The 17,978-nt window shown below is 46.6% G+C and overlaps 2 protein-coding genes across 38 annotated transcripts in view; one reads left to right on the forward strand and one right to left on the reverse strand.

The window, feature by feature from the left end:
• The window catches only part of LOC123132475 (uncharacterized), an 18,752-nt gene extending 13,575 nt beyond the window's left edge, over positions 1–5,177 (forward strand). For 16 of the 37 annotated variants that reach the window (XR_006464751.1, XR_006464755.1, XR_006464764.1 and 13 more), the window contains 2 exons: positions 3,606–4,205; positions 4,301–5,177. Coding sequence is in view for 9 of the 37 variants with exons in the window: in XM_044552267.1 (XP_044408202.1) it covers positions 4,134–4,205; positions 4,430–4,531 (174 nt within the window). In the remaining 28 variants the exon portion in view is untranslated. The remainder of the gene's footprint in view (positions 1–3,605; positions 4,206–4,300) is intronic. The other 21 variants (XM_044552267.1, XM_044552268.1, XM_044552270.1 and 18 more) reach the window with 10 other exon arrangements.
• On the reverse strand, positions 4,583–7,629 carry LOC123132474 (cinnamoyl-CoA reductase 1). Its single transcript, XM_044552265.1, has 7 exons — positions 7,377–7,629; positions 7,094–7,210; positions 6,821–6,975; positions 6,556–6,741; positions 6,124–6,479; positions 5,374–5,533; positions 4,583–4,910 (listed from the first exon to the last, which is right to left on the reverse strand). Exons 1-7 carry the CDS (start codon positions 7,612–7,614, stop codon positions 4,842–4,844), a joined length of 1,281 nt encoding a protein of 426 aa, XP_044408200.1. The 5' UTR covers positions 7,615–7,629; the 3' UTR covers positions 4,583–4,841.
• Positions 7,630–17,978: the final 10,349 nt, after the last annotated feature.

Genomic DNA, 17,978 nt, shown 5'->3' on the forward strand with positions numbered 1-17,978 from the left:
GGGGGGGGCTTTAACAGGCTCAAGCCCCCCCTCCAGCATTGTAAAATTTGTTTCTACTACTAGTTTTAAGGCCCAGCCCAACTACTTGCAGGCCCAATCCAACATATATTTGCATGACCCAGGCAGCCCAGCCCGCCCTCCATTTTTTTCTAGATTCGCCACTGATTCAGCTGTGGTTGGATTAAGTAATCTGGTTTACTTATCTGAGTATCTTAGTTATCATGCTAGATTCGCCTTGAAAATTGTTACCCAATTTCATGCGACAAGATACATATCGTAGTGTTTATTTTACTTGTTTCAAAAATAAAAGGGCAGCCCCAGTGCATGTAGCTCCCGCTTGCGCAGGGTCTGGGGAAGGGTCCGACCACTTTGGGTCTATTGTACACAGCCTTTCCCTACATTTCTGTAAGAGGCTGTTTCCAGGACTTGAACCCGTGACCTCATGGTCACAAGGCAGCAGCTTTACCACTGCGCCAAGGCTCCCCTTCTTACTTGCTTCAAAAATAGTAATTCTAAATCGTTTTGTGGCTTATTTCATCTTTGATCTACCTTTTTTGAATGCTTCTTGAAGGAAAGAGATGTAAAAGGGAGAACTTTTAGACATTGCACCGTAGTCATCCTTAGAGTCTTACTATCAAATTGTGTTTATAATTCGACTTGTAGATAAATGTGCATGCTTTCGAACTATATATAAAAGGTGATTTTCTGTGTAGCATCCATTTTAAGTTATGGAACCACTGAAATTGAGTTGAAGCTTCTTTAGAGTATATATTATTTACTATTGAGCTGACTCGTAGTTTATATCTTGGAAATCAGAAGTAGATAACGAAAATTATCATGATAGTAATTTAATCAGGAAGTATTTGCTAATATGTCGCATACATGTTCGAAGAAATTATCTTCATTTTGAGTGTGAATGATTGCTCTGATGTGTTGTCGCTGTGCTATATAGCTAGTTCGGGAAATGTTTAACAATTCTAGAGATAAACAATTGTTGTTTCAAAAGCCACCATGATATTGATGCCGGAATCGCAGGGTCTAGCAAATCTCACATCGATTGATGGGCATTGTCTTGAAAAAACTGTTTGTTTTGCAATCTTATTCATAACTACTATAACTTGTGAATCTTATATAGTTAATGGTATTCCTCAAATTTTCCCTTATTGAGTTCATTCTCTTTATAGAACATTCTTGAGCATGTGTATATGACTAACCAGACAATACTGTTCTCTCACCTTTAAATGATACACCCTCCGTATCAAAATATAAGTCGTTTTTTGACACTGTTATAGTGTCAAAAAACGTCTTATATTTTGATAGAGGGAGTACTTAATTAAAATGATATCTTGTCGTCACTCTCTCTGGTGCTTTTTCCAATACCGGATACTCTATTACATAATCTATGTGTTGTTCAAAATATGCCTTATAAAAATGGCATACATTTAGAGAGGTGTATAATTGTACATATAGAAAGAGAATATATGCGTGTTCAACTATTGTAACTAACCTTACATAAGCCATCCAACATGGGAAATGCATGTCGTTGCACTCATGTTCTCTTCCATTGTGTTTATGAATAAATATTTTTGTTTTCTGTACAGTATTTTCTTATTTTTAAACAAAGGCAGAAGTTTGCTATATATTTTTTTTGAACAAAGACGCAAGGATGTTTGCTATATTTCACTGATTAAGGAGAAGAAAAATAAAGTTATGTACAAACAAGGCTGTAGCAGAAGCGCTGGGCTACTCTCCCAGCCTTCTATGAATTGGGCATAGTACGCAGAGGATGCGTAGCAGGAGTTTTCCGTAAGCTTCCGAATGTCCTCACCTTTGTAGCTCAACAGGGAGAAAGTCTCTCCCAAAGGGTGAAGAACTCATAGATGTGGAATATTCACCTAATTCAAGTTTAGGGAATATTAGTTCAAATGGATAGATAAGAGGCAATAACTGTGAGAAACTAGATATCTATTATGTTAAGGAAGATAGGGTTGTCCTACTATACTTGCAAGACTGTAAGTAAACAACTTGCAATACTAGACGATACGCTACGTGTTTGCCGCGGAATTGGATATATAGTTTCCAAATATCGTGTAGAATACTAATTTGGTTCTTACGTTTTAAACTACTTGAGAAAATTTTGCATAAGAAAAAAGAAAATTTTAACATGAAAAGTTGTGCACGTCACAATTAAATGCAATGTGATTTAAAATTCACTTAGAAATGCACTAATGCATGTTTGTGGTAGAGGATTGTCATGCATAGGTCATATGGATGCTAGTGGATCAAGCTGGTAAATCTAACAGCTACAACAATTTTGATGATGTGGGATTTGAGCATGCATGATGAGATAATTAGAAAAAGTGAGGATCACTCTCTTAGGTATATACTCACTCCGTCCCAAACTAAGTGTATATCTTAACCTTAGTATAACTTTGTACTAACTTTAGTACGAAGTTGAGACACTTATTTTGGGATGGAGGAAGTGTATGATTAGGGATATTCATTCCTGTGTTGGAACGGACAATGCCAAAAACCAGGCAGATATGCCCTAGTTCGAATTTCCTCTTTGCCAGTGATGAGACTAGCTTTCATAGGTTGGTGAAAACCGTATTTGAACACCCTGTTAGTTGTAAACACATGAATGCATAAGATAATAAAAAAGATACACAAAGCTCATTTCGTTTGTAGTGAAATGTTATTAATGAATATCCATTTCTAAGCCCAGGCTCATCTACATCCAGTGAAGAGAAAATTCACACACAAAAAATGTAACAAGCTAAGTCACATGCGGAATGAAAGGGAAAACAAAGAAATCTTGCACCGGGGCAGCTTTACATCAGTAAATGAAGTTCTTATAATGAACCTTATTACATGTAAGTTTACCATACACTCAGTGGCAAGATGGCTCCTTGGAACCCCTATTGCAGCTAATTATGTCAATGTACTATCTCTAAAGCATTCCGGCCCATAGAAGAAATCTGATATAGTTCGCAGCAAATAGCAAATAGTTTTAGCTACTTTTGTTTGAATTTTATACTCATATCTCCCTATGATTCTATTCAAGTATACTGTGTGTACAAGTTTTTTGAAGACGAACTAGCTAGTAATATGTACATCATGCATCCACTCTCCAGCCATTTTCATGATATATGGTATTGGTCGTAACTACTCCCTCCGTTCCTAAATATTTGTCTTTTTAGAAATTTCAAATGGTGGCTATGACATACGGATATATATGGACATATTTTAGAGTATAGATTCACTCATTTTGCTCCGTATGTAGTCACCTGTTGAAATCTCTAGAAAGACAAATATTTAGGAACGAAGGGAGTATAACTATGGTTAGAATAATTCCTCTATTTTTATTTAATTTTGGATTTATGTCAACTCGTGTATGTGCATGGCTTCATATAAGCCATTAAAATCAACTCCTTGTCAGTTTTGTTCAATAATGCTTATGTATTTGAAAACCACCAACTCTGGGAGGCAACTGGTGTAACTTATCAGGAGAATTACAAACATATGTGTTATTGGTATTTCAGTCAAGCCACAGACAGCCCTCTTTCTTTGATTGGGTCGATCCTTAATAGCCTCTGTGGAAACAGGACCTGGTGTGAACTGTTAAGCCATTGTCGACATGTTCAAAAAAAAAGAATCAAATCATCATGTTCCAATGCTGGCGGAAAGAAGGACATGACAGTACGATTGCCTCACCTGCCACACTCGATGAGGCATCACGCCTAGTGTCGTAGCCTTGCTGCATGCTGCAGGTTTGTCCTGCCTCTAGGCGTGCGCTGTCGATCCCACCATGCATGCATATGGTGCCGCCGTGTCGTGCATGTATGCACTGCACCTGTGTTCATGATAGTCTTGGCTGGGAAATACACTCGGCAGGAAGAGAGTATACACGTGCCGTGAATTGGCATAGGAGTATATGTTGAACGTGCTGGGATTATTTCTTGTTTAAACGTGCTGAGGTTTGATTTTATGCGTCAGCAGGAAGAGTCCTTCACACATGGTCTGTATGGAGGTATAATAACAGTATGCAAAACTATCGAATTCCAAAATGTTATAATCTTGATGTAACTTTGAAATGATTCTGCGTATTTTGTGATAGTTTTTTCTTTGTACAGTTGGAATTGTTGGGTACTGGAATTTTTCTTGGGTCTTCCTCGACCCATACGGATTCAACTCCTATCAAAAAGGTAGCATGATAGCAAAACTCCTCCAATGAAGTGCTAGTCAACTTCCAAATGCAAAACATATTATGTAACGATATTGTAATAAACTGTCCATGCAGTTTGAAGGCACATGGCTCAGTTAACGATGCAACCATTGTATCACTGGCGATAGTTGGTTCTTCATCAGATAAGAAGCACTTGGTTCACTGAATGGTTAATCTCTGTGTTGAATGAAACTGATTCGACAGGTATGCATACACGAGATCAAAAAGGGAGTTAGAGGAGGCATACACAAGATCACCACGAACAACAAGCAGAAGCTGGCCAAAACAGCATGGCTCAACGAATGAGAGTTCAAAGAGGGCTGCCAAGTGCCAACTTGATCGGTTTGTTGTACCCGCTGAGTCAGACAAGATGAACAACTAGATGCTGGGGGAGAACATCGACCAGGGAAAATATTTCGCATGCATCACTGAAGTTGCTCTGTAGCGGTGTACAGTTCCAGGCAACAGTGCAGGTCAACACGGCGCTGCTACACAAACTCGGCAGCTTGATACATACAGTACAAGAAGCCTATTAAAGCCAGCAGCATATCACTTAATCAAATGAATTACAATTCCCATGACGGCGAACTGCATTGTTACTTTGTGCGGAAGCCTATCAAAGTTTCGACATAAACACGGGCGCCGCTGAATTCTGAGGCCGCGAACCCCCTCTACTAGCAGGCACCTGCAACAAAAATTGACGACACAGTGAGGACCTCTATGTGTGCTATACATCTTCAGAAAGGGCGCATCAGGAATGCGTGTTTGATCAAATTGGTAGCAGGTGATACGAGTATCAATGCTATCATGCATGTGGCTGTTCTATTTTGATCCTCCTTTCTGAAGAAACCTTTTTTTTTCGAACTCCTCTCGAAGTAACTAAAAAAAAAATGAAACTCCATGGGCACTAGCACCCACGGTTTTATTGATATAGAAGAAGCATCCCTCATGAGAATTCCAGAAATTCGTCCCCGACGTGGATCGAACTCTGGTCGTTAGGTTTACAATCATGCGCCCCCAACCACTGGGCTATGCCCACATCCTCTCCTCTCGAAGTAACTTGAGATGTTCGAAATGCAAGGTCTCATACGTACACGATCGCCCTGTATGTTGAGATGGTTTTATATGGTGCTATGGTTTGTACGTACCTTGGTGCCAGAAGCCTTCTGAATGAATCCCTTCTCTTGCAGGGATTTCACCGCTTCACAGAGGTATTCTTGCACAGGGGTGAACTTCATGCCAAGGTCCTTGAGAGGCTGGTTGGTGTACTTGTAACCCTTCTTTGGCGGATTTACCTCGTCCTTGCATCTGTGCAGGTTAGTGAAGGATTAGACTGTCACTGTCAAAAGATGCCCAGCTAATTAAGTCATTGTTTAGTGTGTTGAGAAGCTTCAAAAGTTGAGGATGAAATCTCAACAGAGTCCACTTTGTCTTTAAGGCGAAGCAAAGCCATCGCTTTCGTTTTACGAAAGTTACAGGCAACTAGCAACAACTTGTGCTCTATCAAGTGAACAATTGCAAGCAAGATTGTGTAAAAACATTAGCACATTCGTGAAAAAGATTCCATCAACGGAACAATTGCAAGCAAAGACTGTGTAAAAACATTAGCACATTCGTGGAAAGATTCTATCAAGGGAACAATTGCAAGCAAAGATTGTGTAAAAACATTAGCACATTCGTGGAAGATTCTATCAACGGAGCAACTGCAAGCAAGATCGTGGAAAGATCTATTCTTAATTCAGTACTACGAATCAGGAATAGTACTCTACTTGCTATTTTAATTTGGAAGAATTATCTATTGTATCTGGTTGCTTATTTGCGTCTCTAACTGTCGGCTGAACAGGGAGTACGAAGTTTGGATCATTCATTCGTTTGAATAATGCAGGACGGCATTGTACCTTGTGGGAATCGGGTGGTCCGGGAAGAGCCCGGCGAGGATCCGGCAGAGCTCGCCGCGGTGCAGCGTCCTCTCGGCGCAGACGTAGCGCCGTCCGCCGGCATTGGGCGCCTCGAGCACCCTGACGTGCGCCTCGGCGGCGTCCTTGACATGCACGTAGGCCTGCGACTCGTTGACGTAGGCCTTGGCCTCGCCGGTGAGGTACTTGAGTATGTGCCTGGTGCTGGTGTTCATGGTCGGCTGCAGCAGCTCGCCGAGCGTCACCACCGGGATCACCACCGCCAGGTCCAGCCCCAGCGCCCGCGCCGCCTCCCACGCGCCCCGCTCCGCGATCGTCTTGGCGTAGCAGTACCAGTTCTGCCGTCATTCGGGGCGTCAATGGCGGTTCGCAGGCAAGATCGGGTGGATAGATCAAGTTGGATCGGTGTCTGACCTTGGTCTGTTTGCAGTAGTCGAGGTCGCTCCAGCACGACTCGTCGAGCGGCGCGTCCGGGTCGCGATGGGGGTTCATGTACATGGTGCCGATGCTGGAGGACAGCACCACGCGCCGGACGCCGGCGTCCGCGGCCATCTCCACCACGTTGAGCGTCCCGGTGATCACCGGCTCGATGATCTCCTCCTGCCGAACGACGCAACCTCCGTCAGCTTCATCCCGGCGGAAATAGAGGAGGATATACTACCGAGCGGCCGCTACTTACGGGGGTGTCGTGCATCGGCGACGCAGTGTGGATGACGCCGTCGCAGCCGTCGAAGGCGGCGCGGAGGCTGGCCCGGTCGAGCAGGTCGACCTGCACCATCGTGAGCCGCTCCGCGGCGCCGTCGAGCGCCCACAGGTGCGCGTTCTTGGGGTCATCTGCGCAACCAAGAGCTCGTCAGCCCAATCCATTCACTTGGCAGACCCGGCGCGCCCAAGAATCCCGGGCGGCAAAGGGACGCAGCGAGAGAGGGAGAGATGGGGAGAGGAACCGTACCGGCGCGGCGGGAGGTGCCGCGGACGGCGTAGCCGCGGGCGAGGAGCATCTTGACGATCCAGGAGCCGATGAAGCCGCCGGCGCCGGTGACGCAGACGACGGCGGCCATGGCCACGCCTGAGGCAACAGATCAGTTAACGCTGAAAAGGCGGGGGGAGGAAGAAACCAAATCTTTGGCGGAGGGCGAGCTGGGGCACGATTATCAGCCGGGGCCGCTGGTCGGTCTCTTATCACTCGGCAGAGAGACCCCGCTGGAACGGCCGAGAAACCGAGCGGCAATTACCGTGAAAACAACCGCGGCCCGGTGGTCCTGTGAGAACCGCGACGCGCGGACCGGGACGGGGAGACCGGGACGGCGACTGAGACCAGCGCGGCCGTGTGAACCTCTTCCCGAGCAGCGTGTGGAGTGCACTCCAAGCGCGGTGGGGGAAATAGTAGTAAAGAAAACGACCTGGGCTGACCTCGTGACTGGGAACGTGTTCCTTTCCTCCACCCAGTTTTGCTTTTGTTAAATCAATCATGCCTCATGCGTTGCGTTTACAGGGCGCTTCCGGTGTCGACTAGTGCCGGCGACGGCGAGCATCTGGACGCTTCCGGTGTCGATTAGTGCCGGTGACGGTGAGCATCTACGGGCTTTAGGTGCGCAACATTGGGACTCGTCGCCATGTCTTTTTCTGTGCCTCCATGGTGCCAGTGGGCTGCTGCTGCTGCAGTTGCAAGGATCATGTGTGTCCCAAAGTGCTTCGCTTCGCTCAACACGTGAATGTTGGAGCTGGGATGGGGACGGTGGCGGTTGTCCGGGAGCGACTGGGTAGGTGGGTGGGTGCAAAGGGACGGACGGCGAGCTTTCCCACATGTGCCGCAACGAAAAGAAAATTAGTGGCGAAGTAGGCTACACGTACGCCGGATACCGTTTGGCCTGCGCGCCGGATGCCTCTCGCTAGCCTCCACGTACGTACGTACGACGCGCCGGGCCGCGCGGGAAGCAGGATCGGTCTACCAAGAAGATGCGAAAGCATGACAGCGATAGCGCCGATGTTTCGCTTCGGAGAACAGCCGTGCGCCAGCCGCCAGCACCTCGCCGCACCACCGCCGGAGCTCCCACGGCAAGAACAAGAACATCCTTGTCGTGACGAAGATGGAGACGAGGGGCGAGTTACCCTGTAGCTGGCCGCCGCCTCCGCAACGACGACCACACCTGGAGAACGGGCGCCCACCGTATCGACGGACCCGGGAGCAGTTAACGCCGGAAGCTCATCGGCACCGCCGCACGTGACGTCGCCGAAATGGGGGAAGAAGCTCCGGCCAACTTATTCCACCGCGCTGCTGCTGTAAAAGAAACCTACCCTACTATCTACACGCCTAGGTCTCAGATCCGGGGTCCCTTCGCTCTCCTGCCGCTGAACCAGCGGCCTGAGAGGGAAGAGATCGCCGTTCTGTCAGTCGGTGAAGCGAAGAACGACTCTTGCTTTTTCGCCTCTCCTGATGAGCGGTTACGATAAGCAGGGCCGGCCCTGGGCCATGGCGAGAGGTGCGACGGCCTAGGGGCCAGCCTCAGCAGGGGCCCATATATCTCTAAAAAAATAGACTAGTACACAAGAGAAGCAGGCATGGCCCATTACGTCACGCACGAACAGCAATTCCTCGCTGGCTCCTTGAATTACGCCCTCGTTCGTCTCCGTTCTCCGTCTTCTTTCCCAATTAAAATTACCCCAAGTTTCTAAGAGGCCAGGCCCCAATTCCCAAAGCTAATAAATGATTTTCTTTGGTTCCTCGCATCCTATGAACTGCCCCAAAGGACCCCGACGGACGGAAGCCAACCGGCGACACATCCTGGCCCTGGGCCCCTGGGAAGAACGCGAGAGCAGCAACCTGCACCACGGCCGTCCATCGATAGAGCCGTGGTCAGTGTCCGAGGGCAGGCGATGCAGACATGAAATCCAGGCACTGTTTAAGCGAAGCAATCAAGCCATTGCTCCTCCAGGTAATTTTTAGACCTTAATTCTTTGATCTTTGTCTATTTATTTCTGTTATGATGAGTTGACGTAATAATCAAAATTCATGATAAGCCATTGCTGATGTTTAACCTACTTAATTGCTCTATTTTTGTTCAAATTGCAGTCATGTAAATTCTGCAGGTTGTGTCCTTGCATGAATTTTGATTATTGGATGGGTGGAGCATAGAATTTCTTCTAATTTACTCCAAAACCAAGATTTTTGAATTCAGGTGCTCTATCCTCGTCGACCTGTTGGCTGGGCAGCTGAGGTTGCTGCCAGCCCACCCGACGCGCGGTACTCGTGGAGTTTCTTCTATTAAAAAATGCCAACGAGGGTTAGTCCTTGGGTTGGTCTCATTTTTTTTATAATGTTCCAACAAAGCAATTATCATCTGATTGTGATAAAAGTAAAGGATCTAACTACTACCTCCGTTTCAGTTTACAAGTCCTGTATGTATATCTAGGTTTCCAATTTTATCACCATAATAGTTTAAACTATATAACACAAAAATTATACCGTTTGAAACTAGGAACATCTGAAATTTATAATGGTATGTTTTTTTGTAATATATGACTTCCTTTAGGTTGGTTAAATTGACGATCTAGAGATACGTGCACGCCTTGTAAACTGAGAGAGAGGGAGTAGTAAATCAATTAGTTGAATTTGAAAACGGTGCTAAGTCCTTCACTGGAAGAAAATTTGAGTACGTATATTATAAGGGCCCATTATATAAAACTCGCGCAAGGGCCTCTAAGATGCCAGGGCCGGCCCTGACGATAAGCAATGACAAACTGGCATGTTCATAACCGGGCGTCTCTATCCGGGTGCTTGGCTCCTCTCGCGATAAAACTACAGTTGTTGATGGCTATCTGTGGGAGCCGTTGGTCTATAAAAGAAAAGGCTAAACGAATCGGTACTCGATGATAGTCCTTTTTTTTCTTTTCTGACTTGGATGATGGTTCTTATATAGTTTTATATATAGACTAGCAAAAAGGCCTGTGCGTTGCAACGGGAGAAAGAAAATCTACTCATATCTCTAGCTGGGTCAGTTGGACAAACTGTGTGTGCCCCGTTGACAGGTTATGAGATCGAACCCTCCCATCGGCAATTTTATTTTTCTCCGGATCAACCAAATCCCGTACGTGAAATTAAGTAAATCGGGACCAAACGAAGCGGGACGAAACTAAGAATATCACGTCACTTTAATAGTAGGTATAGATATAGATATAGATATAGAAATTGCCCGTGCGTTGCAACGGGATAAACAACCTCTCGCACATCTCCAGTGGGCCATCTGTGTTGCCACTTTTTATCTTTGTATATGTGTGTATCATGTCGAAGGTGGTGACGTGTATATCTATTTTACGATAAACATGACCGTTCTCAAGGTAGTGAGATTGGTCACTATATTCTAGCATGCCATGTTGTAGCTACCATGATCAAATTTAAGAAGGCGGGAAATCGAGAAAAAAAAACTTTAGACCCACGTTGCACATGCTTGTAATTCATGTACTCCTTACTTTGTCAAAAAATTAATACAGACATGAGCCAAAAATCAAACCTTTATTGCAAGAGGTTCACCGTGCACATTCATAACAGCGAATAATTTCTTTCCTTCTGAACATTTTCTTCTTTTGATTTTAGTTCCTTTTCTTCCTGGGCTAGGACATCGGAACTTTTTATTTCCTTCAAGGGGAAATTTATTCCATATTTTAATTCCTTTCCTTCTTGGGCAGATTTCCCCCCTTTCTTGCGCTCAGATAAGAGCAGAATTCACTCCTTTCCTTCAATCCTTCTTAACTCATTTCCTTCTTGGGCTCAAGAATTTACTCCTTTTTTTATTTTTATTTTCTAGGAGCAAACCGGATCCAACACCTCGGACTTTTGTTGATTCTTAAGATGCTTATTAACTTGAAATCATAGGCATATGTAACGTGGCCGGATGAAGTATAAATAAGCGATATGGGACTACTGAATAACTAAACGAATGGTCTCCGTGAGGTAGCTTCGCTTGTTCCTAGAGACGCACTCGCATGCCTTCCCATGGGAGAAATTTTGTGTGGCCCAGTACGTATATGTGCTTTTGCGTGCTCCACCTCACGACCGAGCAAGGGCTCAAAGCTTCAAACCTCCAGATATACAAAAACACCGAGAAAGGGGTCAAAAAAGAAAAAATCTCCCGAGCAAGCAAGGGCTCGATCCCAAGCCAGCTGTGCCTGCGCGCCTGCTGGTCGTGCCGCCGGGGTAAAAAAAATACTCAGGAGCAAGCAAGGGCTCGATCCAGAGCCACCTACTTACACCCGCGCGCCTGCAGGCCGAGCCGCCGCCGGCAGGACCTCCGCCGCGCCTCCTCCCTCCTTGTCCGTTCTCCCTCACTTCACCTCTCTCCGTTCTCGTTGCCGGAGCAGCCATGGCGCCGAGCGGCTGCAAGAGCGAACACTGATGCGCCGGCTCCGCCCGTGCAAACAGGGCCGGTCTTGAGATTTCAGGGGCCCGGGGCGAAACTAAAACCAGGGGCCCCTTAATATAAACCTCTCTTGGCACATTTATACATCTCAAATAGTTATTTGCTAATATATGTAGTTATCTAAAGTATGCACATGCTTTTCTCAAAAGAAAAATGCACATGCTTCTTATAGTAGGACAAATACAATCACATAAGGCAGCAATGCATACCTCAGCCATCGTCAACACATCCAATGCCACCTTATACATGTTCTTCTTGATAAGATTTTTTTTATTTCTGACGAACATCGGAGCCATCTTCTAAGGCCTATAGATAATGATGATAGTGAGTCAAATTTCAGTAACTATATGAGAAAACCATTGAACGGAAAATTAAATAGATTCAATAATATTACTTGATATCATCTGCAGATCCATAAACATCATTTTGGGTCCACTTTAATACTCGGGATCTAAATTGAAATTTTCTGTAGGGAAGGAACTATTTGAATGCCTTTGAGATAATGCTTTCACTGTATCAGTACAAAACCACAAAATTGATCATCGAGTTAAAGATGAGTTCTTAAAGAATTCTATGCAACTTAGTGGTTAATCCCTCTTGCCCCACACGTTTAACTTTTGTGATCGATCAACAACCTCATTCTCCTATATTTTTTAATGCAAGGCTAAGTACATTTGTTTTCCGTCAGGGGCAACGAAGGGTATAAATCTTAAAATCCATACAACACTAGAAGATTCGATGTAAAAGAAGTGAAAGGATCCTTACCTGGCGTGCTCCTCGTCCGTCTAATCTTGTGGCACTAGCGGCGGCGGCGATTGGGGACTGGCGTGGGCGTTGAAGACGGAAAGAAACGAGACGTGGGCGTTGAAGGCGGCGATTTCACATGTAGTGAAAGAGATTCATATGGGCTCCGGACTAAGGTATGCACTGGCCACACGGTACCTGGGAGGGCTTCGGCCACTATCGTCAGGTTGCCCGTGCGCAAGGCCAGGCCCAGTGTCTAATGCGTTGCTTCAGGGGCCGCTGCGATCGCAAACAAAATTAAGAAGACGTACGTACCCTGGGAGGGGCCCCCTGAACTTTGGGGGCCCGGGGCGGCCGCCCCCCTGCCCCTCCCCAGGACCGGCCCTGCCTGCAGACCCCTCCTCGCGGGACTCCAACTCTAGCCGACGTTGTTGTTCCGGCCGGACCTGTCGCCACCATCTGCCTCTCGTTCGTCCGCCCGCTCGAGCGACAACGCGCCCGCCCTGACGACCTCCAGCCGAGCCGCTCGTCTCGTCCTAGACCAGGGCCGCGGGCGCCGCCCCTCACCTTCTCGTCCTCCGACACGGCTGGAAAGGGAGTGGAGGCGGGCCGCGAGCGCCGTCCCTCACCTTCTCGTCCTCTGCCACGGCTGGAAAGGGAGTGGAGGCGGGCGCAACCGTGCTCGCCGAGGAGCCCAACCGAAGTCTTTCCCCTTCCACCATCTCCTGCTACTGGATAAGATGCACAAAAGAGCGTGGACGCAATTTTTACAAATGCAGGGGTTAGTTTACAAAACCGAAACGTTTTTCAGATCCACTTAAATAGGGATGGCGGGTTGATTCCTAAAAACTACAGGGACCTTTATGTAAAAATGCCGCGACGGTGAACCCGGACACTCAATCCATGCTTTATTATTATAAGGGAGAAATAGAGTAATACAAAAGTAGGGGATGATACCGTTTGTCTACAAAATATTGTTTCGAGCTTTTGCCCATGTTAGGGCGTCTTCAACACATGTCCACATTTTTCCTCTATGTCCGTAACGAATGGTCCAAACATTTTTAGGCCTTCAATGCACTCACGTAACTAATTGGGCCATATCAATTTGGATTTTTGAAATCCTCCAGTCCAGCAACAAAACTACAATTGTGGATGAATATCCAGACGATGATGATGGACTGGTGCCATTAGTGATTGTGGGAGAAGCAGACATGATAAGCTACAGGGAAGGAGGGGAAATGCGACGCATGACTCGCCGGCCGTGAGGGTTTATATAGCAGGCCGGTAAGCATTGAGATTTTGAGGGATTTCATCGAGTCGGGCGGGAAGCTTGCGCAGGAACCTGCGAGGTTGTGCGGGAACGGGCTCACCGGCGATTCATTGGCGCCACTTCGAGCTACCGTTTGGCTAAAAGAACGCCCCCGCGCGCTGCGCAAGCTTGCGCTGTAAGCCATCTGCGACAGCGGGGTTATAAGACACGCGAGAGGAGGACGAAATGCCACGTACACATGTGGTTAATAAAAAAAAGTTTGCGATTTAATTACCTACTATACCCCGTCCTGGTTTATAAGTAAGATTTAACTAATAAACTACGAATGCATGTCGCCAAAGATTATATAGTTGGATTCGTATTTGAACATAGTTTTCAATTATATAATTTTTATAACATGCATTAACATTTTGTTGTTTAAATTTAATGGCAAAGTATGGCACAAAATATAAAGGGGACTATAGACCAAGACGGAGGTAGTAGCACACGACCGCTCTCTACGCAGCGAGGCAACTGTTGGTCGCCTTGTAGGTGACCATTTCCTGCGTGTTCAACTGCTCTATGCTGGTTGCTTGCAGTTGAGGCGGCCGCGGCACACTCTGCTCACGTCCCGCCGCGTGCGCTCTGCTCTCGCGTCCTTCCGGGTGCTCTGCACTCGTCCCTCTATGCGCGCTGCCAGTGTTTGGGGCCGGTGCATAATCACGCACGTTCGTGTGCATACGGTTGCGTCGGGCGCGGCGCGACGATGCAGTTACCCGCTACAAAAACTGTCATGCGGACGCGCCGAGAATCCAGGCCGCCCGGCTCCCATTTATTCGTGTAGCCATTTACCTTCATCTCTTGCGTCACACGACACAATAAGCACACCCACGACGACACATACAAAGAGGACATCCAGTGGTTCCAATGGCGCTCCCAGCGGCCGACAACGACAATGGCGGGTAGTTCACCACGCATCACGTAGTGGACACCCACGTGAGGGGGAAGGCCCTCTTGGTGGTGTACACGAATGATCCGATCTCCGTGGAGAGCTCCATCCAAACTATGGAGCAGTTCCTTGCCGAGGACAAGTACCAAGTGGTCGGCTTCGACCTCGAGTACACCATCGGTCATGCCGAACACGATCAGAAGGTTGCCGTCACCCAGTTGTGCATGCGAAATGACGTCCTCGTCTACCGCTACAGCCTGGCCACAAGGCCTTGCGAGCGTTTCTCCAGGTTTATCAACAGCCCCGACTACAGTTTCGCTACGGTGGACACCAACAGCTCGTGACGCGGCAGTAAAGACGTCATATCACAAAACCCAACCACTCCCAGTAATAAGTGGCCTGGTAAAATAAACGGACAAGCAACCATCACATCCCTCTGTCTTTTTTGCATTTCATCTCTCTGCATTTACTTTCTCCGATTCATCTCGCACACTCGATACCTAGCTACTACTCCTAGTATCCCTAGCTACTACTCCTATGGACAGTTCTTTTGGCGGCTTAAAAAATAAGTCGTCTCTTCCCCGGCTTTTCCCATAAGACCAGTCACAGTGGAGAGTAACATTAAAGCCACCTCACTCATTTATTTGGGCCTCTAAACTACTACTAGTACCCCCGTCCTGGTTTATTTGTCACCATTGTAATTTGTGCTAAATTTTGACCAAAGATTTAACTGATAAAATGTTAGTGCATGTGACATGCACTAATATTTCATTAGTTAAATTTATGATCAAAATTTGACACAGATTATAATGAGGACCAATAAACCAGGATGAAGGTAGTAGTTATGGGAATACTAATCTAGAAGCCTAAAAGAACTGGCCCCTGGTACTCCTACTAGTAGTAGTACTCACGTTGGAATTCCAATTGCACGTCACAACTTGTTAGGCAAAAAATTTGATACATGATGTAGGAAGCGGTTTGGGAATTTGCATGCCTTTCCGACTAGTGAGATACTCCGTACAAAGTACGACAGAGAAATAACAACAGAGAATGAAGCTAAAAGTAAACAATCAAATGAGCATTTTTGCATTTGTTTTGCATTGAGTCGTTTCACAAGGATGCTGTTTTTCTACTTTTATAAAAACCACATCGTAATGTTAAAACGTGCATTTGCACGTACATAAGTAATAGTAGTACTCCCTCCGCCTAGGTGTATAAGTCTTCCCTCCTTCTTGGTCATGATGCACAACCAAAGATGACTTATTCACCTGGATGGAGGGAGTAGCATAGTCTGCAAGCATATATAGAGAGAGACGTGTAGTGTGATAGTATATAGGAGTAGTAAAGTTTGTGCTATATGCACGTACTTACAAAATGCATACGGATACACAAGGTTTCCAAACTTTCCCTTTTACATACTTAATTAAGGACGCTAATAATTCCTGAACGTTCGGGATTTATCATTTGCGTCCCAAAACTAATGAGATCACATTATGAAACTAAATTATACTTCTACTAAAAGCCACGACGCTCGTAGGAGCGCTTGCGGCGTGCCACGAGTGCCCTAGTGTGCGGCCGTTTCCCAGCGCGCCGATACAACGCCTCTTCCCCAGCCTCGCAACTCGCGAAGTGTTGATTGGCGTCTTGCCGGCGGGCGAGCGCGATCTCACCGGTGTGGTGATCCGACGCCAACAGGTACTTCTCCTCGCTGGAAGCGTGCACCCGGTCCACGTACCGCCAAGCGTAGATGAGGCACTTGGGCCCGACTGCACTCAGGGCTTTGGCACGGGCGTCCTCTACCACCCTCACTGCCCTCGCATGAGCCTTCTGCCAAAGGGCCAATTGCCTGACTCTCTCGGACGCGACATAGGCCTGCCAGGCAGCTTGTCCCGCGGCGCACTTCTCTTCCTCGACCTTCTTCTCCGCCTCTATTTTGGCCCGCTCTACCGGAGGCAAAGCCTCCCACAAGGCGACATCCATTTCTTTTCAAAACTCCTCAAGGCTGGGGAACCTTGGCGGGCGGCGCGACGTTCTCCTCGTAGAGGGGAGCCGACGTGTCCTCCGACGCGCGTGCTGGCGAGATTGGGAATGCCGACGCGTCCACCTCGACGCATCGCGGTGAGGAGCGGAACGCCGACGCGTCCTCCTCGACTAGTGGCGGCGAGGAACGGAACGATGACGCGTGACCGTCCGCGCGGTGCAGCATGGGGCGCCTAGGGCTTGGGAGGGGCGATGCCATGGTGGTCGACATGAGAGGAAGGGGGAGGAGATAGCGATGAACGTGAGCGTTCTTCCGAATGCCGTGGGAGGCGCAGTATTTATAGCGAGCAATGGCACACCTATGTAAGATATGGACTGAGTTGCACTGAATTAACTGCAGGTCCAGTTGCGTCACTGACATGTGGGCCAGACCCCTGTTGGGACCATATGTCAGTGACCCAATGCACCTGCAGTTAAGTAACTGAAGCAGCGTCCCGTAAGATATGTTGCGTGATTAACATAACAGCTACCTAGGCATATTTGTTGGAGTAAATTATGGGAGAGGGAAGGGGTGAAAATATTGCTGGTCACAATGGATTGGATGAGCGCGGGGGGAGGAGAGTCATGCATGCAGATTTTTCCACACGGGGTGGAGTGGTGGAACCGCTGAAGGGAGAAGGAGAGTCAAGCAGGCATATTGTTTTCACACATGGAGAGGAAAAGATTTGGAGACGAACGGGCTTCCTGCAGGTATGGGGAATGGTGCATAATAAGTCATCTTGCATGCCGGGCTAGGTATAGTCTCAAGTCATTAAAAACATACATGCCCCACACATGCTCATATTTCAAGGTGCACTAAATTATTGCATGCGATGATTAAGGCTAGTCATAATAGTGGTATCTTAGCTGGTATCATGCACACGGGAATAACAAACATACTGATGTGGTAAAGAATTAAAGAAGAGAGGGGGGTTAGAGTAACTAGTGTTCATGCATGCATGCAATGCGATAATGCATTGGTAAACACATTTTTTTGTGAATAACGACAGTATTAGTTGAGTACTTTTGCATACTATAAAAACTATTCCACCGCCTCTATCTTGGTAAGAGTAGGTGAATTCTTTGAATCGAGCCCTTTAAAGTAGAAGGGAGGTAGTAGTACTCTAATAGCTAACCTTGTTGTGATGACTAGATAGGACATGGCACACACCTAGACGGAGAACTAGTCTGCATTGTGCATTTAAGTTTTGTCTGAAGTCCATATACCTCTACTTTGACCAAACTTATAGAAAAATGTATCAACATTCACAATGTCAAATCAATATTTTATACTCATTATGAAACGTAGTTCTTATACTCATTATAATCAGTATTGCAGATATTGATATTTTTAGTATAAATTTGGTCAAACACTTTGCAAACGGTTGACGGAAGTAAAAAGGACCAGAGGAAGTATGATGCATGCGGACTAGGCAAAAAAAATTGCTCATTTATAGCC

This window comes from Triticum aestivum, chromosome 6A, assembly GCF_018294505.1.
Source record: "Triticum aestivum cultivar Chinese Spring chromosome 6A, IWGSC CS RefSeq v2.1, whole genome shotgun sequence".
Classification (NCBI taxonomy): domain Eukaryota; kingdom Viridiplantae; phylum Streptophyta; class Magnoliopsida; order Poales; family Poaceae; genus Triticum; species Triticum aestivum.